This window comes from Procambarus clarkii, chromosome 35 (genome assembly GCF_040958095.1).
Source record: "Procambarus clarkii isolate CNS0578487 chromosome 35, FALCON_Pclarkii_2.0, whole genome shotgun sequence".
NCBI classification, from domain to species: domain Eukaryota; kingdom Metazoa; phylum Arthropoda; class Malacostraca; order Decapoda; family Cambaridae; genus Procambarus; species Procambarus clarkii.
Genome location: NC_091184.1, coordinates 32619067 through 32644066, shown reverse-complemented (window position 1 = coordinate 32644066; position 25000 = coordinate 32619067). Strand labels below are relative to the sequence as shown.

At 42.2% G+C, this 25000-nt stretch overlaps 1 protein-coding gene across 1 annotated transcript in view; it reads right to left on the bottom strand.

Annotated features, from left to right (window-relative positions):
- The window catches only part of LOC123768575 (zwei Ig domain protein zig-8), a 111232-nt gene that overhangs the window by 7001 nt on the left and 79231 nt on the right, over window positions 1-25000 (bottom strand). Inside the window, exon 3 of the mRNA XM_069336273.1 lies at window positions 1408-1509. Within this exon, the coding sequence (XP_069192374.1) occupies window positions 1408-1509 (102 nt within the window). The remainder of the gene's footprint in view (window positions 1-1407; window positions 1510-25000) is intronic.

Here is a 25000-nt window from a genome sequence, read left to right as displayed (position 1 = left end):
TTTTCTTCATTTAAAGATAAACACTAAAGCAGTTTCATCACAAGGAAATATTACATGTATTCAGAATTAAAGTTCAGGTAATTACAAATTAATAACTTAATCAAAATATGTGAATCAAACTATATGAAACAAAATATGTGAATAAGAATATATGAATCAAACTATGTGAATCAAACTGTGTGAATCAAACTGTGTGAATCAAAATATGTGCGTTTGGACTCAGGAAAAGGCAAGCAATGCAGCCGTCCTCATAAACAAAGGCCAAAGTCCATTCCATCCACCCGCCAACCCCCTGTTTATGGTTGAAAACTGGTTTACACGCGACTCACAACTGATGACGTTCAAACACTTCCGGAACAAGTGCTTCACTGAAAACATTTGTTCGAACCACAACTCTGTAAATGCTTCACTCACGTACTACAGATACAAATAATCGCCAACAGAACCTAAACACCTAACCTAACCAATGCTTAAATATGCACAGTATGCTAATATATACCAATATTAATTTATATTGAAAAATCCTATTTTGAATGAACAGCATGTTTAAATGGATGAATGCGTCTTTGGGGTCGACTTGGATGGAATGGACTTGGTCAGAGGATGGGTTGAGCAATGAAATGCAATAAAGAACATAGTAGAATGCAAAGAAATGCAGTCAACATAGAAATACAACATTGATATCAACGTAGATACACAACAATGAAATACAATCAACGCAAGATACGCAACAAAGTCAAACAATGACAAAATATACACACAAATACAACATATTTAATACAAACAACAGCACTAACCAAAAAAATGTAAACATAATACAGTATTTATAAAGAGCGGTGTAAACAGTCAATAATGCTAACCATAAACATTGACACAAAATTGTTTACAAAAATATAAACACTAGCAAAAAAAAACAGTAAACAATTAAAATAAACAAAAAATATGCAAAGAAGTCATGAATACAACGTTAGACTATAATTACAAATTGTAATCATAATTATTATTAATAATAATTTTAGTATTATGAATCAAATTTCCACATAAGGAAATTAAAAATTAGCACTAAGACCATCAATCATGAACACACACACACACACACACACACACACACACACACACACACACACACACACACACACACACACACACACACACACACACACACACACACACACACATACACACACACACACACACACACACACACACACACACACACACACACACACTTGAAATTAGTAATTTCAAAGCGTTATATGACAAAGAGTGCTGGGAAGACGGGGCACCACGAGCGTAGCTCTCATCCTGTAACTACACTTAGGTAATCACACACACACACACACACACACACACACACACACACACACACACACACACACACACACACACACACACACACACACATACATCTTGGTGTTTGATGTGAGCAACGGAGAACCTGGTGTCGGAGGAATACACCTGTCCCCCAGCTGTCAACAGGTGGTCCTCGTCTCTCTTCAGCCACGTCACCTGCGGGAAGGGAGACACCTGGTTTATTGACATCAACAGTGCTCGTGTAAATAGTCGTATTAGTGGCAGTTGTACCATTAGAAATAGTACTAATAGCAGGTATCCTAGACACCCAACCTACACACCTGGAATTAAGAGACAGTGACCGCGTTGCAGATGTGTGGTTCGGGTGTGTGTGTGTGTATTTTTAAACCACGTTATTATCTAGTTTTAGTAGCTCAGTAGCAGCATAAAAGGTAGTTTTAGTAGCTTAGTAGCAGCATAAGCAGCAGTAATCGCCGTAGCAACAGTAGGAATAGTTTGGTAATGTCAGTTCCAATGTCTGTAGCCCCGTCATAGGAACCCCACCTCAGAGGCACGTCAGTAAACATATAAGGGCCACGAGACAAGCTAAAGGCACGTAAGGATTGAGTGTGAGAATAATGGACAAGATGAGTTGAAATGGGAGGTAGTTGAAATCTATAATTTCAAGAGTGGGCCATTGTACGAAGCATGAGAGGTTGTGGACCATTGCAGTAACCAACCGGTGACTGAAAGGCGGGGTTCAGGAGCTAAGGCCCGGCCTGCAAGCACATGCAGGTTAGTGTTTGATGACATACTTGATGGGTTATCCGGCGGTGCCCGGGTCTCGATCCCTCTTTCACTTGTGACTCTTTCCCTCTTTGCTCTCTCTCTCCCAGTGTTCCCCTCTCTCCTCTTTTCCTCATCCTCCCCTTTCTTTCCCTCTCCTCACTTGTTACTACTCTCCCGCCTTACCCCAAAATCACCCCCATTCTCCCCCTCTCTCTTCTTTGCTCAACATCCCCTCCCTCCCTCCTCCTTATTCTCTTAAATATTCCCTTATTATATATGATTACTTTAAACCAGCATTCCATCTTCTTCCCTTTCCTACCCCTGCTCTCTCTCTCTCTCTCTCTCTCTCTCTCTCTCTCTCTCTCTCTCTCTCTCTCTCTCTCTCTCTCTCTCTCTCTCTCTCTCTCTCTCTCTCTCTCTCCATTCTCACCTCCGCTACAAAGTTTTGATTGATTTTCAACACGATCCGTCGAACCAAGGAACTGCATCATAATCCGGTCTCGTGTCTTGTTCCAGTCTTGTACCTTGTACTTTGTTCCAGTCTTGTACCTTGTTCCAGTCTTGTACCTTGTTCCAGTCTTGTATCTTGTTCCAGTCTTGTACCTTGTTCCAGTCTTGTATCTTGTTCCAGTCTTGTACCTTGTACTTTGTTCCAGTCTTGTACCTTGTTCCAGTCTTGTACCTTGTTCCAGTCTTGTATCTTGTTCCAGTCTTGTACCTTGTACTTTGTTCCAGTCTTGTACCTTGTTCCAGTCTTGTATCTTGTTCCAGTCTTGTATCTTGTACCTTGTTCCAGTCTTGTACCTTGTTCCAGTCTTGTACCTTGTTCCAGTCTTGTACCTTGTTCCAGTCTTGTACCTTGTTCCAGTCTTGTATCTTGTTCCAGTCTTGTATCTTGTACCTTGTTCCAGTCTTGTACCTTGTTCCAGTCTTGTATCTTGTTCCAGTCTTGTATCTTGTACCTTGTTCCAGTCTTGTACCTTGTTCCAGTCTTGTACCTTGTTCCAGTCTTGTACCTTGTTCCAGTCTTATATCTTGTTCCAGTCTTGTACCTTGTTTCAGTCTCGTGTCTGGATGTTTAGCGTTTGACAAGACACTTTTCCCAATGACGTTTTTTTTTATACTTTAAAACTTTTTTTAAATAATTATTTTTAAATTGTGTTTGTAGGCTGACAGTGATGACCAAAATGTACCAAGTCAGCCTGGTTTTACCCGCGCGTTAAATTGTCTGACGGAATCGTTTTAGCGAAATACATATTGTGGGTGTTGGGGATGGGAGGAGTGGGGGGGCGGGGGTTAGACGAATGCTGGGAACATGTAGAGGGATAGATTGAGAGAGAGACACACGGAGATAGAGATTGTGGATAGAGGAGAGGACGTAGGGGTGTGTGTGTGGGGGGGGGGGTGAATTAATCAATTATTTGATATCAGACAGAAATATAATCGATTTTTCATATACACGTTGAAATTTTCTTAAAATATTACGTTTGTACGCGAACTTGAGTATATAAAGTTTCTTCTCAATGCCATGGTACAATCTCGTGAACAAAAATAGGAAGACAAAGAAGACAAAACCATAGAAATATTATTAATAGTTGATACAAATGTTTCAGTCACAGTTGATCTATGCCAGCATCCGGCGTGTGTATGCCAGACCTGTCTGTTTCAAGGGAGGCATTTCCCCCGGGGCCTATATCAGGCATACCTCACAACACAATATTATAAATGTTCTTTAAAACGAAAATGTCCCGTTCTCCCCTCTGTATATATATGCTTTAAAATATGGACATGCAGAGAGAATAGTGGAGGGAGAGGCGGGAGTGAATAGTTGATGTGTTTTTGGGAGTGTGTGTGTGTGGGTGTTAGTGGGTGTGGTGGTGTGACCTAGGCAATGCTGGGGGGTGGGTGTGTGTTTGTGTGGGTGGATATCACTCACTCTAGAGTCGCAGAAGAGAGTGATTGGGTGGGTGTAGTGGTGTGGGTCGGGGAATGTTGTGGGTGATTGTGTAGTTAGTGTTGGCATAAGGTTTGGGTTTGATGTTTTGGGCTTATGATGGGTATGTTTGTGGGGCACGAAGTTAACAGTAGGGTAGTGGTTGGTGCTGGAGTTTGCGTGAGAGGTGGGCGCCCCCTGGTGTGGGGGATGGGGTGTGTGTATGTTGGGGTAATTAGGTAGTTGATGTGAGATTGTGGGTAGAGGAGAATGGAAGAGGTTAAAGGCAAAGAGAAGCGTTATAATGCAGTGTGGGGGAATTGAGGGCAAGGCTAGTGGGTACGTGGGCATGTTGGACTTAAAACATGGGATGAATAGGTTGAACTTCGGAATATATTGGTAATAAGAGCAATACAATTTTCTCACTGGGGATAAAACTCCGTGTTCCTCTTGACATGCAAACAAACATATTACTTCTCAATCAAACAACTAGTAATATTTAAACAACAATTACAAACAGGTTTCTCTGCCCTCTGACGAATATTAAAAGCAGTTGCGTGACCGCATATAACTAGCGAATGTTTTAATGATAACATTGAAGCTTTCCTGAGATATAGAACGGACACGACAAAGATAAGGAGGCTTCATTGGTAAGTTTCAACAGCAGTCCCACATATGTGCTAAAACTCGTCTATCTGAAGTCTGTAATTAGCAGGACGAGTCGTTAACGTGATATTAAGAAGAAACCTCTTGGAAGAAGCAGGTAATAAATACATAATATTAATAGTAATAATAATATTAATAACAATAACCACAGAAAAAGATTTCTACCTTGTTAATTCCAAGATAAATTTAAGTAGTCCATGATATATATCTATATCTATAAATAGAGCTGTGTATCTGTTCGAGGATGGAAGTCAGACGCTTGATGGCTAGCGTCACTAAATTTTCCCCCAGTAATTGTTGTCGGGTAAATGCCTAACATGGCCGGGGGCGGGATAGGCGTCAATGGAAAGAGTGCCACGTGAGACAGTTAAACTTAACCCCCCACGAGAAGTCTCGAAATAGCATTGACTCGATTGCGAATTATAAGTACTATTATTATTTATATTTTTGTCATATCGTGAACTGTAATGTGGTCATTGAGCAGTGGCAGGTACCCATGCCACTGTGACACGAAAGTGACACGAAAGACACGAAAGTGAGACATGCTACCTCCTCCTGCGGCAGAAACATCACGTCACTCACACATCACACGTCTAGGTCTGAGAGAGAGAGATGGAGAGGGAGGGAGAGAGGGAGAGAGAGGAAAGGGAGAATAAAAGAGAAACAAAGACAGAGGCAGACAGAAAGGTAGACACAGAAACAGGAAGATAGAACCAGGAAGACTGAAAAACATAGGGTCTTAGAGAGATAGGTCTGAGGTTTTCTATCGTGAAAAAAACTCACACACACACACACACACACACACACACACACACACACACACACACACACACACACACACACACACACACACATATATATATATATATATATATATATATATATATATATATAAAGGAAGGGGGTGGTAGGAGAAAAGCACACAGAAACTGTATTTGAGGGGACCTACATTCCCTTCAATGCGTTATGTGTGGTTTCCTCCGAGGCTATGGGTCCCCCTTCTTCCAGCCAGAGGTGGTACTCCCTTCCCTATTTAAATATATATATATATATATATATATATATATATATATATATATATATATATATATATATATATATATATATATATATATATATATATATATATAATATATGGTTTATGTATAAAAACATTGAACGTGGCGGGTTTGTTCAATGGGTTCGAATATTTTAACCTGTTTAGACTTCCATAAAGTTGGAATGGTTAGGGTGGTTGAAATTATACAGAGTATTAGACACGAAAGTGAGACCTAAATGGAACTTATTGTGTAACTGGAACGCATTGTTAAACTGAATCTCTTCACGTGAGAAACTGAATCTCTTCACGTGAGAAACTGAATCTCTTCACGTGAGAAACTGAATCTCTTCACGTGAGAAACTGAATCTCTTCACGTGAGAAACTGAATCTCTTCACGTGAGAAACTGAATCTCTTCACATGAGAAACTGAATCTCTTCACGTGAGAAACTGGATCTCTTCACGTGAGAAACTGGATCTCTTCACGTGAGAAACTGAATCTCTTCACAGTGAGTAACTGGAATCTCTTCACTCACCGTAGTTCATGGTACAATGACAAAGTGAAATCCCAGTGAATATAAAACAGCAGCACACATCGCTTCCTGTTATTAAGTATTGAGTGACCATTGTAACTACACCTAAGAAAGACGATAACGTAGAACAAAAATAAAAAAATATATAAAGAGGAGATTCAGAGAAAGTTGGCGTCAACAGTTAGAAACTTGGCAAGTTACCCGATAATGAAGGAAGGGCATTGTGCCTCATTCTAACTTCATGCTAATGATGCAACCCTCTTCCTAATGAACCCAAGTTTGGTTCTGTTGATAGTGATAGTGTGAGGGGGGGGGGGGTGGGAGTGTTTTTTTTTTGGGGGGAGGGGGGGGGGGGTGGTAGTTGTATTACTGCGAAATGAATGAGTGTGTCACAAAGCAAAGTGTGTCACTATAGTCAAGTAACACTATTTATCTTTCGTGGAGTGTTATACTCGCCCACAACTACCATGGCAAACTTTCAGGGAATTCCTGTTTATATTAAGATGTAGAAACACGTGAAATAAGAGCTTATGTTATGCTATATCTAAGGATTATATTTTATTTTGGTCAAATAAGATGACGCCTGATATAGAGCCCTTGAGGTCATATTGATTGACGATGCTTGACCAGTCACATGACCTGGTGGAGCCAATGAGAGGAGAGCTATGATGATCTCATGTTTCTGTAAGATCACCCAATGACTGAGCCAGAGTTTTGAGCAAAGACGACCTCTAGCGAAAACAGGAAATACGGGAGAACTTATTTTTATAAAGACCTTGGTTGACAGGAAGAAGATTTTCCGGTAAAACTTGTGCGAAAGTAGAGATCTCTCTGCCGTGTGCCTGGAGTTACAGCGGTTACTGTGAGACACTGACCATGTTCCATTATCAGTCCGTTTCCAGAACTCAGCAACAAGTCATCTGGGGTGTGGAGCAGCAACCTGGTGTAATACTCTGCACCAACTGCACTCTTTACCAGGCATCCAGTTGTGTGAGAACATGTGCTCACCACGGCCCTATGTTTGGCGTGGGAAGCCCTGCCGTTATTTAGCTAAACAACATTCACGAGGAAGTTAAATCACGATAATGATCTCGACAAGAAAAGTCTAACACAGTGCTCCCCTTCGTTCTCCCACTTTTCCCACATATATAGATGGAGTCACCCTGCAACCGTGGAGGGAAGGTAAACAGGTCGTATGGGATTACACCTGTGCATCTACATTGGCTGATATCTGTTTACGTTACAGCTCAGCGGAGGGAGGTGGGGCAGCACCTTCAGGGAGATCCAGAAAATCAACAAGTACAGAGACCTAGAACGTGGTTACAGGTTCGTGCCGATAGGCTCTGAGACTCTGGGCGCCTGGGGTAAATGTGCACTCAAGTTTTTAAAGGAGGTGGGTGAGGAACTCATTGGGAAAACTAGAGACCCACGAGCAGCCAGTTTCCTGTTCCAGCGCCTCAGTGTCGCAGTTCAGAGGGGGAATGCGTGCTGTATCCTGGGTACGCACCCAACCTCTGAGGAGCTTGACGAGGTCTTCGAACGCTGATTGTTTAATTGTTATATATTTGTGTGTGTGTGTGTGTGTTCTCTGTAAACTGTAGCATTGCAATAAAATTAAACAAAATAAAACAAAAGATACAAAGAATAATGGGGGTGGTAGGAGAAGAAAAGAATAAAGTACTCAGTGAGAATCCACAAGATCGTCTCTGAATGCTCTTTGTTTTCTTCTTCGAGGATGTGGGTCCCTGCAATTGAACCAGAGGTGGTACCCCTAAATATATATATATATATATATATATATATATATATATATATATATATATATATATATATATATATATATATATATATATATATATATAAAAGATTAATTCAAGAGAAACGTTCCTTCAGTGGTCCCCGGCACCCAATGGCTCTTCGTGTTCTGTCCTTTCAATGTCCTCATTGTTGATTCGCCCTCAACTTGTTGTAGTGACCAATTCTTCTCTCAACATGTCATCCTCAGCATTTGTAGAGAGCCTTTGTTACTCTGCTGTCCCGTGAGAGTCTTTGTGTGAGGATGCTGTCAAAGGTACGGATGTGTATAAAGAATGATAGCTCCATGTTGACCAGTTTTGCTGGCTTCTACTTAGCTTCATACTGCAGCTAATGTGCACAATAAGCTACAGTTTAGGTGCACGTGTCCACATCCAAACTGCAGCTTAGGCTAACAATTTCAATCTACTCTAAATTAAGCTTTTACCCATTAGAATCAGGCTCTAGAATTTTAATTTTTTTTAATCTTTGTTCAGAATTTGCGCATTTAGACTCATTTCGCTAATTCATTCGTTTTTTTTATGTAATATCTCAGCAAATTTAATTAGTTTTGAAGGTCATAATTAAGCGTGTTTTAAGGTCACTGCTTGAATTACTGAACCTTTTAGTAGGGACAACATTTTTTCCAACTTTTATTCTCGTGTTTTTTCTTCCTTTCGTAAACCTCTTTACGTTTTTTTTATTAATTTCGTGTTTTTTAATTTCGTGTTCCTCTTTTCGTGTTATTCCTCGTTTCGTTATCACTTATTCCTCATTCTATTCTTTTCGTAATTTGAAGGATAATAATAATCCTAACTCTCATTGTTATCCAGAACTTGGTTCACTGTGCGAGAATCTATATCAATCCATTCACCTGTTGTTAACCCCTGGTTCATTCCCTGGCTTCACCACCCAACTTGTCTCCTGGTTCTGTGGGTGTTGGGGTTCAGTGTCACAACACTGGGGTTCTGTGGGTGTTGGGGTTCAGTGTCTCAACTCTGAGGTTCTGTGGGTGTTGGGGTTCAGTGTCACAACACTGGGGTTCTGTGGGTGTTGGGGTTCAGTGTCTCAACACTGAGGTTCTGTGGGTGTTGGGGTTCAGTGTCTCAACACTGAGGTTCTGTGAGTGTTGGGGTTCAGTGTCTCAACACTGAGGTTCTGTGGGTTTTGGGGTTCAGTGTCTCAACACTGAGGTTCTGTGGGTGTTGGGGTTCAGTGTCTCAACACTGAGGTTCTGTGAGTGTTGGGGTTCAGTGTCTCAACACTGAGGTTCTGTGAGTGTCTGGGTTCAGTGTCTCAACACTGAGGTTCTGTGGGTGTCTGGGTTCAGTGTCTCAACACTGAGGTTCTGTGAGTGTTGGGGTTCAGTGTCTCAACACTGAGGTTCTGTGAGTGTCTGGGTTCAGTGTCTCAACACTGAGGTTCTATGAGTGTTGGGGTTCAGTGTCTCAACACTGAGGTTCTGTGGGTGTTGGGGTTCAGTGTCTCAACACTGAGGTTCTGTGAGTGTCTGGGTTCATCCTTTAATAAAAATGTATAATTGTTACTGAGAACTGTACAGAAATAGGTGAAATTGGGGTGACTAAATTTTCACCTCGATATTGTGAGGTCTTTTTTTTGTTGACCAGACCACACACTTGAAGTTGAAGGGACGACGACGTTTCGGTCCGTCCTGGACCATTCTCAAGTCGATTGTGAGGTCTTATCTTCTCTGTAGAACACCCACAGATCATTTATATTTCTTTCGTTTGGGAGAGACTGGATGCACAGCGTTCAGTCGTGTTTATTACGTTTAAATCCCCATTAAATGCTTAACTCTATTTTCAATGTTGTCTAAACAACTTTAGATGATGGATAGGAATCCCCCAATGAATGGGGGAAGAGCTCTGTTATACATCTGATTTTAGGAGTTGTAGAGTGTTATACATCACTTAGGATTCTTGGTGATGCCTTGTCCTTCGTAGAGAAGATAGTTTCCTAGAGCATTTTTAGTGGTTTAGGAAATTGAAGGAAATCATTACAACAGCAACAAGTTATTGGCAAATGACTCTTGTGTGAGTAGAGATCACTGGCGCGTATTTCCATAAACACACATATTAGCATATGTATTTTTTCATGAATATTCATATTTTTTGTATACATGCCTATTTTGTATATATACTTTTATTTCCATGCATATGGCCGTATTTTCATACATACATATATTCATTTACATTCGTATTTTTATAAATGCAATCTTCTACATGTATGCACAATGGTATTCTCACATAAATTCATGTGCTCCAATAAATACCCTTTTCCATTACCGCATACATATACACATACGCATTTAAAACCCCTCTCTGTCTCCCTGAAAATTATGTACAATAAAAACTAATATTTTAGATTTCATATTAATTGCTTGGGGGGGGGATGTTTTTGGGTTAGATTATATTTCGTAAAGTGTGGCACTGGTGCGGATCCCGAAAAGCTTATGATACTCCCACACCCCACATTGTTCATGTATGGAAGTTGGGTGAGGCTAGCCCCGAGCGTCTGGTCTTCAACCTATGACAAACAGAAATGAAAACATTCTCTCTCTTACAGATATAAATAAATTAATAAGGATGAAAATAATTACTTTGAATAAATGAACACAAATTCATTTTTAAACAATTATTTTGAAGAGCACGAATGAATAAATAAATAAATATAGAACCAATTTGACACTAACATGTATCCTCCCCATAATTATCTCCATGAAACCTTCTCTTCCCACACCTCTCCCCATATATACCTCCCCTATAACGTACCTCTTCCCTCTCCACCATTCCCCCACCCCCTACTTGTTTTTCCTCCCCATTCCCTGAACCCCTACGTCCTTCCCCATACCCATTTCTTCCAATCCACACACCCCCTTACCATCCCATAATCACCCATCCGATCAAAGAGCCAAAGCTCAACCCCCCCACAACCACAACCACAACTAGGCGAGTACACAAACTCCCCAAACACCCAATCATTCAACCCAAATCCTTACCTCCCTCACAAATTATATTTCCCCACAACATCCCCCCTACCCCACACCTACCCTTCCCTCCCCCCCCCTCGACCCCCCATCACCCCCCCTCCCCCACACCCACACAGGTTCACAGGACCGGAAACATATGGCAACTCTCTATGCCAAAAAACACGGTGTGGAAAATTGTACGAGTTTCCAAAATTGCTGAAATATCTTTTGCCGACACCTGGCTTTGTTTATTGCTCTTCAACACATTCTGTTTCATAATTATTACACGGGACGAGGGTGGCGCTGTGGGGGGGTAGTGGGGGGGGGGGGGGTTGGTGTGGTAGTGGTTTGGGGGGGATGGTGGTTCGGACTATAGTGTACTCACCTATTTGTGCTTGCGGGGGTTGAGCTCTGGCTCTTTGGTCCCGCCTCTCAACTGTCAATCAACTGGTGTACAGGTTCCTGAGCCTATTGGGCTCTATCATATCTACACTTGAAACTGTGTGTGAAATCTGCCTCAGCTGTCAGGGGGGGTCTGACAGCTGAGTGGACAACGCTTTGGATTCGTAGTCCTGAGGTTCCGGGTTCGATCCCCGGTGGAGGCGGAAACAAATGGGCAGAGTTTCTTTCACTCTGATGCCCCTGTTATCTAGCAGTAAATATGTACCTGGGAGTTAGACAGCTGCTACGGGCTGCTTCCTGGGTGTGTGTAACAAAAAGGAGGCCTGGTCGAGGACCGGGCCGCGGGGACGCTAAGCCCCGAAATCATCTCAAGATAACCTCAAGATAACGATCACATCACTTCCTAGTGCATTCCATTTCTTAACAACTCTGACACAAAATAGTTATTTCTAATGTCTTTGTGGCTTATTTGGGTACTCAATTTCCACCTGTGTCCAGTAGTACGTGTGTGTCCAGTAGTACGTGTGACCTTTATGCAAATAAACTTTATCTACCCTATCAATTCCTCTGAAAATCTTGTATGAGGTGATCATGTCTCCCCTAACTCTACTGTCTTCCAGCGACGTGAGGTTTAGTTCCCGTAGTCTCTCCTCGTAGCTCACACCTTTCAACTCGGGTACTAGTCTGGTGGCAAACCTCTGAACCTTCTGCAATTTAGTCTTATGTTTGACGAGATATGGACTCCACGCTGGAGCTGCATACTCCAGGATTAGTCTGACATAGGTGGTACACAAGGTTCTGAATGATTGTGTGAGTGTGTGTGTTGAGGGCCTGCGTGTGGTGTTGTGTGGTAGGACAGTGTGGAGGGAGAGAAGGCTAGTGCAGGTGGAGGTTGATGGTGTTGTGGATGGTGTGGAGGGAGAGAAGGCTAGTGCAGGTGGAGGTTGATGGTGTTGTGTGGTAGGACAGTGTGGAGGGAGAGAAGGCTAGTGCAGGTGGAGGTTGATGGTGTTGTGTGGTAGGACAGTGTGGAGGGAGAGAAGGCTAGTGCAGGTGGAGGTTGATGGTGTTGTGTGGTAGGACAGTGTGGAGGGAGAGAAGGCTAGTGCAGGTGGAGGTTGATGGTGTTGTGGATGGTGTGGAGGGAGAGAAGGCTAGTGCAGGTGGATGTTGATGGTGTTGTGGATGGTGTGGAGGGAGAGAAGGCTAGTGCAGGTGGATGTTGATGGTGTTGTGGATGGTGTGTTAGTTTGATTAAAAGATTGTACTTAATATTGGTAGGTGCTAGGGGAATGGGGAAGCAAAGAACTATGGAATGGGTTGATTATGGGGGAGGAGGTGTTGTGTGTAGGTGCTGGGTAAAGCCTTGAAGTGGGTGAGAGAGACTATACGTAGTGGTGGAGAGGGAGAGGGAGAGATAAAGAGATAGAGAAGAGTAGGAATGCAAGCAAGGACATAGAGACAGAGATAAAAGGGTAAAAGGAGAAAGAACGAAAATATCTGAAATACTATTTTTAAGATCGTTACAGACGTTACAAAACTTCAAGATTCAGGAAACTTTTTTGGTGTTGGTAATCTAGGTCTTCAGGAGCTGTTGTTAACAACCATGATTAATTTGATTTATGTCTCTGATTTCCTTCTTCAGAGAACGCGTGTGAGTGTGTAGTGGGGAGAGAGTGAGGGGGAGAGTGTGTGTGATTGTGTGGTAGGAAGAGTGTGTGGTGGAAAGAGCGTGTGTTAGCAACTGTGTGTGCTTACAGTGTGTATGGGAAGGTGTGTGTTGTGGAGAATATTTTAAGGAAGTCCATCGTCCTTTAATGTGTATTCTTACTGAATTCTGTGACTCATGCAATCCTAACATAAATTCTCCCAATACCTTTTACTTACACCTTTCAAAAGTAATCCCTAATTCTCAGTGAGCTTTGGAAATTGAGTTTCCTCGTAACAGACCCATTTTAAGTAATTGAACTTAATATTTGACTAGTTCATCACTTTCAATATCGTGAGTTCATCAATATGCCGCCTTAACAAAATAATTGCCTTCCCCAGTAGGTTAGTAATCCATGGCACTGTTTAGTAATCCATGGCACAGTTTAGTAATCCATGGCACTGTTTAGTAATCCATGGCACTGTTTAGTAATCCATGGCACAGTTTAGTAATCCATGGCACTGTTTAGTAATCCATGGCACTGTTTAGTAATCCATGGCACTGTTTAGTAATCCATGGCACTGTTTAGTAATCCATGGCACTGTTTAGTAATCCATGGCACTGTTTAGTAATCCATGGCACTGTTTAGTAATCCATGGCACAGTTTAGTAATCCATGGCACTGTTTAGTAATCCATGGCACTGTTTAGTAATCCATGGCACTGTTTAGTAATCCATGGCACTGTTTAGTAATCCATGTCACTGTACCTGATAAGATATCATGTATTCCCAGTCTAATTCGTTGTGGTTGAAATCAGCAATGAGTAAGACTCGAGTTTCATTCCTTCTGGCAAACGGTGCAGCTTTCCTTTGATATCTAATTGAGATTCTTATTTTTTGTGGGTCTTTTAAATTGTTTACAGAAGTGTGTATTACTCTCTATATCACTCTGGTCCACACACCCTTGTTTGCTGGCAGTTGTGTGATGATTGGCTGGCAAGAGAGGCACCACTAGACAGACACCTCCTACACTATCACCATCACCACCTACACTACCACTATCACCACCTACACTACCACTATCACCATCACCTACACTACCACCAACACCACCTGCACTACCACCACCACCACCACCTACATTTCCACCATCAACATCAACACTACCACCATCACCACCTACACTACCACCACCACCTCTATCACCCAATAACACCGCTTTCAAGGTAATGTACACAACATTCGTTAGACCAACACTGGAATATGCAGCACCGCCCTGGAATCCACGTCTCGTGGCGCACACGACCAAACCTGAAAAACAAAAATACACAAGTTTCCAACAGGTTAAGAGCATATGGAAGAGCGTTAAGTTTCGAGGAGAAACAAATGAAGTAAGACCACTTAACCCAAGACGAAACAAGAAACAAGGATCACAAGATACAAGGTACTAAAGGGAATGGACAAGATCTACAAAGACAGCCTCGTTAAATTCAGAGAAAATATCAAAGAAGATGACATAGATGGAAGCTGGAAACGATAATTAAGCCTTGAAATGTTCTGAAATACTCGTTCTGAAATACTCGTTCTGGGTAATGGTAGTTAGAAAGTGGAATTCGATCAAGAAAGATGAATTACATTGCAACAGGTACCTTGAGGTTACCTTGAGGTGCTTCCGGGGCTTTCCGTCCCCGCGGCCCGGTCGTCGACCAGGCCTCCTGGTTGCTGGACTGATCAACCAGGCTGTTAGACGCGGCTGCTCGCAGCCTGACGTATGAGTCACAGCCTGGTTGATCAGGTATCTTTTGGAGGTGTTTATCCAGTTCTCTCCAGGTACAATAGAGGTAGTAAAGGGGGGGAATAAGGAGCTATAGATCTCACTTCTCCGTAAACACTACTGGGGTAAGTTAGGTAAGCACTGTTGATATCACCATCATCAACACCACAACAACCACCATCAACACCATAGCAACCACCATCGACACCACAACCCCCCACCATCATCACCACAACCACTACCATCCCCCATTAATTTTTTTAACTCAAAGGCTTCCGATCCTCTGTCAACTTTGAATGAATTAGAGGGTCCAGATTAATCTATTTATGGATAAATAAATGCCTGAACAAAAATATAGGGACAGACAGACAGACAGACGGACAGACAGATGGGAAAATTGAGTGAGCAGCAAATTTAGAGAAAATTGTGAATTAGGAAATGCCGGTTGTGTTGTCTGATGATGATCAAACTAGTGTGTTAGACCAGAGGTATGGTTATTCTCGTGATATGTCATGATTATTCGTGTCTTGTATGATTAGTATACATGGATTGGGTGATGATTATTAAATCAGTGACTAGATAAAACGGTCACTTGTGTTTTGCACTGGAGGATATAGCTATATATCCAGGTATAGGGCTATACCTGGCCTCTGCCAGGTATAGCCCCAGAGACTGCTGGCGAAGTACCTTTGGTATTTTGAGATTCCAATCAACAGTTAATGCGGGAATACCGTCATGGACACAGCTTCATCGAATTTATTCTTAATCTGGTATACCTCATCACCGAATCTCTAGCTAATAATTGCTCTCTAACCCTGACATTTACAGGAGAGAAAATGCACACGGCTACAAGGTTCGTTTCGTCCTTTGTGGCAATTTATCGGCAGTTTGGCGACGGCAGATTACATTTCTAGCTGAGAAAACACAAAGGCATCAACTAGCCAAAATAACGTTACAACTGGGACTGATATAAGGGTGAGGGATGAAGACCTAAGTGATACACTTGGAGGATGAAGGCTGACTTTCCGGTACCCGTGAAGAGCTTAAGTTGAATGTAATAAGCAGGATATCCAAGCAACTTAAGAGAGCTATGGAATATGTCCCTTCACGATGGAAAGGGCTGCTAAATCATATATGTGAATCTCAAGATTGCTCCCTTTTTCCTACGGGCTCACCATAGCCCGTGCTACTTGGGACTTTTTGTTCCAAGTAGCGAATCTTAAACAACAACAACAACAACAACAACAGCTCCCTTTTCCAGTATGCACCTCTTTCCTGGATGCCTGACCCGTTCCATCTTCCCACCCCTCATTTACTTTCGAATATGGTAGAAAACCGAACAAAATGTTTCATTCCTGGACTTGACCCATTCTGGCTCAAATTATAGTCAATCCGATGTTGGCAGCCACAACACAAGGCGCTCAGTCATCAAAAGCTTCATGCTGGTTGTGCCATCTTCATAAACATCACTAGTGAAATCACTTCAGCCAACCGGATGAGAGTTCTGGCATACAGTTGCCTCTAGTTACACCTTGTACCTTAACTTATATGTAATTTATATAAATAGACACGTTTTACTTCCAGATTTCTGATGAGTTGTTGCTTGTGTGAGAGAGAGAGAGAGAGAGAGAGAGAGAGAGAGAGAGAGAGAGAGAGAGAGAGAGAGAGAGAGAGAGAGAGAGAGAGAGAGAGAGGGAAGGGGTGGGGAGAGAGAGAGAGAGAGAGAGAGAGAGAGAGAGAGAGAGAGAGAGAGAGAGAGAGAGAGAGAGAGAGAGAGAGAGAGAGAGAGAGAGAGAGGGAAGGGGTGGGGAGAGAGAGAGAGAGAGGGAAGGGGTGGGGAGAGAGAGAGAGAGAGAGAGAGAGAGAGAGAGAGAGAGAGAGAGAGAGAGAGAGAGAGAGAGAGAGAGAGAGAGAGAGAGAGAGAGAGAGAGGGAAGGGGTGGGGAGAGAGAGAGAGAGAGAGAGAGAGAGAGAGAGAGAGAGAGAGAGAGAGAGAGAGAGAGAGAGAGAGAGAGAGAGAGAGAGAGACAGAGAGAGAGAGAGAGAGAGAGGGGGAGGGAGGGGGTGGGGAGAGAGAGAGAGAGAGAGAGAGAGAGAGAGAGAGAGAGAGAGAGAGAGAGAGAGAGAGAGAGAGAGAGAGAGCAGCAGCACAGAACGGTCGAGTTGAGAGGTTGAATGATTGACCAAAAGTTGAAAAACCTCCTCATAAGTTTTCTTCTCTCACTCTGGATCTCAACTTGGAGTGACCTTCACTATTTTTTAAATCTACTTATTTTAAGTTTACTTTTTTTTCTACTTCGCTTTAAGAGATTTGTGATGTATGTGTTTCTTGGTCAAAGTGAGTGAGAGAGAGAGAGAGAGAGAGAGAGAGAGAGAGAGAGAGAGAGAGAGAGAGAGAGAGAGAGAGAGAGAGAGAGAGAGAGAGAGAGAGAGAGAGCCACTCAAGCAAGCAACACTAACCAGAAACAAACAATGAGACAGAACACACACAAACAAACAACACCAAACAAAGACAAACAAGGAGACATAATAAACTCACCCACCCTGACAAGCAAAACAATTCTCACGAGGAGAAAGTCAAACCAAATAATGACCCTGAGAATGAAAGCAATTTTTCAAGGGGAATTAATATCAGAAAAGGAATTTTTATTTTTAGATTTATTGAGAGAGATGTGACGGTACCATTGACGGTAGGGGGAGGCTGGGAGGAGCAATACCAGGAGATGAAGAGATGGATGATAAAGGAGAGAGAGGTGGATGAGAACGGGGGGGAAGATGGATGAAAGTGGAGAAATGGTTGAGAACAGATAGAGATGGATGACAACGGAAAGAGATATGGATAATTACGGAGAGAAAAATGGAAAAAAAAGATATGGATGAAACTGGAGAGATGGATGAGAACACGATAGACAGAAGGGAAGCTAAAAAATATTTTACGAAGAGGCGAAGAGAATAATAAAGACAAAAAAGATATAGAAGGAGAACTAGAGGGAGAAAATAAAAGGAAGAATAATGAAAAATGGGAGATGGGAAGATAATGGGAGAGGAAGGCGACAGAAAGAGAAATGAACAATGAATAAGACACAGTAACTTTACAAATAAGAGGACCCATACTGATACAATACCAAACAGAGCACATTTCGAACACTTCCCCGACTTAAAGTGGTCATGAAATTTTACTCATTTAAAGTTAGATAGTTCCAAAACTTTCATGAAGTTGGAATCATTCTCAAAATATAATAAACATTATATTTTATGAACATGACTCAATTCTAACAGGTTTAAATCGTTGAAGGAACAGCTTTTATAAGTCATTTTTACAGCTAGAAAACTCCAGGAATTTAACACGACCAACACACACGAAAATGAAAGGAAAGTGACAGTATTTCCACAGTCACTTTCCTTTGCCTTTCAAACTTTAAGAATCTCTGATGTACCCTGAAATGTTCAAGTTTTAGAATTGTTGATTTTCTTTGATACACTAAGATTAATATATGAAGACGTCTGAAACATTAAATATCTAGGATTTTTCGATATTAAGACTTTTTCTGAGAATCTGAAATTTTAAAGAATCTCTAGCTTCCGAAATATGAAGCTACGAGAGTCTGCCACAGCTGGAATTAGGGAAACTTTGAGACTTCTTGAATATTAAAGACAGAAGACGCATAGTGAAGCTTTACTACTCTCTAGAGTATTGTACAGTAGTATAAAATATACAATACAATAGAGTATTGTATGTATTATACAATGGTGAGTAAGCGAGAAAATAGAAGCAAGCTGTATTGATAGCTATATATAGAGTGAGAGAGTGAGAGAGAGAGACAGAGACAGTAGGCAAGAGATTTTACAATGATAGAGTATAAAAAGCAAGGCAGAAAGAGAGCATTCATTTAGAGCCCCCTTAACTTGTAGTCATGGAGAGTGTATTCATGACCAGACTAGTGGTGCTCACCTTATTGGTGTGGTGAATGTATTCATTACCAAGTGAGAGTAGTGATGATAGGATTAGTGGTAATGGTGGTAGTGGTAGTGGTGGCTGTGGTAGGAGTAGTGGTGATAGTAGAGAGAGAGAGAGAGATACTCCTAGATTGGAGTATGGTGGTAGGAGTAGTGGTGGTAGGAGTAGTGGTAGTGGTGGCTGTGGTAGGAGTAGTGGTGGTAGTAGTAGTGGTGGTAGGAGTAGTGGTGGTAGGAGTAGTGGTGGTGGAGTTGGAGGGAGAGAAGAGAGCGAAATGTTTGGGTAAAGTAAAGTTTGAGAAAGTTGATGGCGGCCGCACGGGGAACACAAACCCAGTAACCACTTTCATCAGAATACATTTTTCGATATCATCACTTTCAACCATTGTGTACCGATAAATACACGCAATTTTGTCTAGAACACCTATAGATTTTTAATAAAAGTACCATTCCAAGATTAATTGTAATTATTTTTAACTGTTTTATAAATGCAGGTTAAACGTTTTTACAAATATAGTCTAATTTTAATATTAAACAAGCGAAATATTATTGGGTATTTGTTTTAATTATATTTCGTTTTAAGAAAATCTTAACATTACTGAAATACACATTTGACCTGTATTAGACGTGTGACAATCACTTGACCCGTGGCTTTTGGCCCATAACCTTGTGACCTTTGACCCATAACCCCCTTAACCTGACCTGTGACCTTTGACCCATAACCCCCTTAACTTGACCTGTGACCTTTGACCCTTGTGACCAGGTCGGAGGTGTTAAGGAGCCAGAAAGACAAGGAGCAAACAACTGCTCATTACCCTCCTGAGACGGATGGTCTGCGATGTTCTATTTGTCTCCCTGGCTTCTATATTAATCCCTGCCACCTCTACACTCTGTCTGTGTATACCTACTTACCAGAATTCGCAGGGGTGAGCTCTAGCTCCTGAGCTCCGCTTTTATAAGTGTCGTTTTGCTAGGACAATATGACTTGACTTCATCGTGTTTTTTATTTAAACTGTCTTTCGTTGTTGCCTTATGCTTGGCAATCCTCTTCCTTTAATTCACAAGGTTGGGGTTCCACGCAGGGCCTGCGCACTACGAGACCGGCTAAACGTTGGCTGAGTATAATTTTCCTAATTACTCCCTGTTAAGATGTATAACTTCCATTTCACCTAAAGTGATAAACCTAAATTATTCATCTTAACCATTTCCTTCATATGTTATATTGCCTGTCTGGCCACTTACATCCTCGCCTTATTCTCATAACATTGCAGTGTTTGTGATTGAACTCTAATAACCACGTTTCTGACCAGACCTACAGTCTCTTTAGGCCTTCTGGAACCTTCTGGAAACTCACACGTTTGTTTTCTTTATCTTTCCTTTCTTCCTGTGAGTCTATGTTTCCAATTCATCAGATAATACTTAACACAGTCAGAGACCTTCCCATTTATTCTGACCTGCTTTTCTATATTGTTCATTAATCTTCAAAAGCAGGAACGTATCAAATGCTTTTTTGTCAGTATGGGAAAACAAAAATCAAACTTCCTTTTTTCTGAACAAATCCACAAGGTCCGTGACGAGGATTCGAACCTACGTCCGGGAGCATCCTAGACGCTGCCTTAATCGACTGAACTACGACATGGTAAAACCTTTTGACCTGAACGACCTTTTTTCTGTCTTTGGTCAAACCGTGTTCGTGAGATCTGATTGTTCCCGTCTGGTCCTGTGCTGCCAATCAGGCGTCCCGTCATCTGCAGGTGTTGTATAATCTTCTGATTATTGTTATCCAGTTCTTTGTAAGGAATTGTTGTGAGAGTATCTGAGAGGACCTGTAACGTGGGGCCTCGTGCCTCAGACCTTCCTTAAATATCGGCACCACATTCATAGTCGCCCGACGCCTCTGTTCACCCACCTATTTGTGTTTGCGGGGGTTGAGCTCTGGCTCTTTGGTCCCGGCTCTCAACTGTCAATCAACTGGTGTACAGATTCCTGATCCTACTGGGCTCTGTCATATCTACATTTGAAACTGTGTATGGAGTCAGCCTCCACCATATCACTGCCTAATGCGTTCCATCCGTTAATGTGTGTGTGTGTGTGTGTGTGTGTGTGTGTGTGTGTGTGTGTGTGTGTGTGTGTGTGTGTGTGTGTGTGTGTGTGTGTATGTGTGTATGTGTGTGTGTGTGTGTGTCTGTGTGTGTGTGTGTGTGTGTGTGTGTGTGTGTGTGTGTGTGTGTGTGTGTGTGTGTGTGTGTGTGTGTGTGTGTCTGTCTGTGTGTGTGTGTGTGTGTGTGTGTGTGTGTGTGTGTGTGTGTGTGTGTGTGTGTGTGTGTGTGTGTGTGTGTGTGTGTGTGTGTGGTCACTTAGCTGTGCTTGCGAGGGTTGAGATTCGGCTCTATGGTCCCGGCTCTCAACTGTCAATCAACTGATCTACAGATTCCTGATCGTATTCCCAAATTAGAGCGAATGTCTCCCAAATATTTTTGTTTTACTTCAGTGGTGCAGAAGAAGAGGTTAGGAGGTTGAGAGCTTTCCTTTCCCGTAGCTTAAGGTAAGCCTTGCCTCTTCTAGTTTTCCCTGGGACACGACTTGCCAATCGGTTAACAACCAGTTACCCAATTACTGCTATGTGAACAGGAACAAACAATTTTGGATTGGCACCCAGTCAATCCTCACCACGCCAACAGGTTCTCAACCTGGTGGTCGGTGTCTGCAGGATTGCATAATCCTAATATATCCAGCCAAAAAGTTTGGTTTTACTTCTGATCTGATTGTTATAGCGTTATCTAAAATTGTCTCTCTGTCTTCCCTCTCACTCGCGTAACCTGATTTCCAATTTTCTCGCTCTCCTCAAAGCTCTACTTCCCATATTTATTCAATACTTTCTTATTATCATTATTTGCTTCACGGTACTGTTTGCTGATATAATCAAATCACATCGTACACAAGGTGGTTCCCCAACAAATTTTAAAACCAAAATTAATCTTACCCACCCTGACAGCTGAGTGGACAGTGCTTCGGATTCGTAGTCCTGAGGTTCCGGGTTCGATCCCCGGTGGAGGCGGAGACAAATTGGCAAAATGTTTCTTTCACCCTGAACCCTTGTTACCTAGCAGTAAATAGGTACCTGGGAGTTAGACAGCTGCTACGGGCTGCTTCCTGGGGGTGTGTAACAAAAATTAGGCCTGGTCGAGGACCGGGCCACGGGGACGCTAAGTCCCGAAATCATCTCAAGATAACCCTTACCTAACCTAACCCAACCGATCTTAACACAACCTAACCTAATGCATCCTAACCTAACGATATATATACGGGTTTAACTACCATAAAACAGGCTTTGTCAAACCATCTTCCACACTATATGTCATACCTCTTGATGACTCGAAACAAACCTAGTATCTTGCACATTCACTTTCCAGTAAAGAATAAATTTGTTCACGCATTTATTTTTGTTGACCAGACCACTTAGAAAGTGAAGGGACGACGACGTTTCGGTCCGTCCTGGACCATTCTCAAGTCGATTGATAATCGACTCATTTATTCCTGATTCAGTCTTTCATTACAACTCGGTGAATAAGGATTTGATTTGTGCTCATTACCGTACCAATAATCAAATTTCCAAGTCCATGTATTTATTTGTCTATTATTTTTTCAACCAATTTCATTAGACATTCAAATACCACAACACAGCAATCGCTATCCTGCATTGGCATGTCATATGATAGCATATGATATGCCTCACCATGTGGTGCCATGACAATAGTACACTATGGCATGTCATGTGATAGCATTTAAGTGTGAGCTTCGTACTGTGTTGTGTTGTCCTATGTCGTACAAATAGGTATTCTCAAAGAGGCTCTTGCAAATTGGTAATCACATGCTCGTTATCACAGCGGCAATCACAGTTCGTTATCATCGTTGTGTTCGTTATCACAGCGAATAGTTTAATAGGTAATCGCAAATTGGTTATTAAAATAGGTAATCACAAATCAATCACAATAGGAAATGATAAATAGGAAAAAACAAGTAGGTAGGCACAAATAGGTAAACAAAAAAAAAGAGATGTCACAAATTGGTTATAGCGAATAGGTAAGCACTAATAGGTAATTGTTAATAGGTAGTCACACGTAGGTGAACACCCGCTCAAAGCCTCTCGAAACACAGTTCACAAATCTCAAATCAAACACATTTTTCAAACAATATGGCTCCTACTTTATACATGCCAAAAGCACCTAATTTCACAGAATTTTTTTGCAAATGCAAATTTTCATGCAACTAATCAAAGACTTGCCAAATTAGCAACAAATATACCGCATTTCGTAAATGGATATATATTTTTTTGTGATGTAAAATAGAAAATGCTGAATGCCGATGGAACATATCTCTTGTATGTATATATCTTTGTATGCTTTAATTAATTGTTAGAATTTGGTAACGAGCGTTGTCTATCTCTTTTCTGTTTGTTGGTCTGTTTCTGTCTGTCTGTCTGTCTGTCTGTCTGTCTGTCTCTCTGTCTCTGTCTCTGTCTCTCTCTCTCTCTCTCTCTCTCTCTCTCTCTCTCTCTCTCTCTCTCTCTCTCTCTCTCTCTCTCTCTCTCTCTCTCTCTCTCTCTCTCTCTCTATCGTCCCATGGGATGGGTGGTATAGTATCAGCTGATTATTGTTTACGTCAACAGTGATGGGCGTAGCCAGCGGTCATGGTAGAGGTGATCTGTCAACAGCTTCCCCGTAACACCAAATTAGAGCGTCCATTGTGGCTCCGATGTCCTTTCATTTGTTCCTTTTTCCAGGGAGAAATAGTCAGCAAGACATACTAACTGACACAAATACAGGCACACACACACACACACACACACACACACACACACACACACACACACACACACACACACACATACACACACACACACACACACACACACACACGCACATACACACACACACACACACACACACACACACACACACACACACACACACACACACACACACACACACACATACACACACACACACACACACACACACACACACACACACACACACACACACACACACACACACACACACACACACACACACACACACACACACACACACACACACACACACACACACACACAGCTAAAAGGGGTCTGGTAGCTGAGCGGACAGCAAGCTGGACACGTGATCCTGTGGTCCCGGGTTCGATCCCGGACGCCGGCGAGAAACGATGGGCAGAGTTTCTTTTACCCTATCCCCCTGTTACCTAGCAGTAAATAGGTACCTGGGAGTTAGTCAGTTGTCACGGGCTGCTTCCTGGGGGTGGAGGCCTGGTCGAGGACCGGGCCGCGGGGACACTAAAAAGCCCCGAAATCAACTCAAGATAACCTCAAGATAGGACGGAAAAGGTTGCCCATCACAGTAATTTAAGAAAACATTCTGAGACCCATCCTCTTCCTTGCATTTTGGATAGAATTAACTGAGGAAATTAGATTCTAAATGACCATATTCACCTATAATGCTAAATAATTGAAAATAATTAGCAGTCGTAAGGTCTTCAGAATGCTTCTGACAAAAGATGGATGTTCGACTTAAACCCTCGTAAGTGTAAGGTAACGAGAGTTGTTGAGACAACATGGAGATTAAAGGAGAAGTGACAATAGGAACCATTACTAGAGTATGCAGCACCTGCATGGACCCCACATCTAAAAAAAAAAGTACGAGAAGAAACTTGAAATAGTTCAGACAAACGCCACAGACTGCTGCCAGACGTATGAGAGCTGCAGTACGAGCTAAGATTGTGAAAACTGAATCTTACTTCATTAGAGTGATTAGGGGTTATCTTGAGATGATTTCGGGGCTTAGTGACCCCCGCGGCCCGGTCCTCGACCAGGCCTCCACCCTCAGGAAGCAGCCCGTAGCAGCTGTCCAACTCCCAGGTACCTATTTACTGCTAGGTAACAGGGGCATCAGGGTGAAAGAAATATTTTGCCCATTTGTCTCCGCCTCCACCGGGGATCGAACTCGGAACCTCAGGACTACGAATCCGAAGCGCTGTCCACCCAGCTGTCAGGCGCCCTACCAGCGCCCACCCAGCTGTCAAGGGTGCCCACAGTTGGTATATAACAGGAGGAAAAGCGCAAACATAATCACGACATACAAAATTCTCAGTGGCAATGTAGATTTTGGTAAAAAAAAAACAAAAAAAAAAC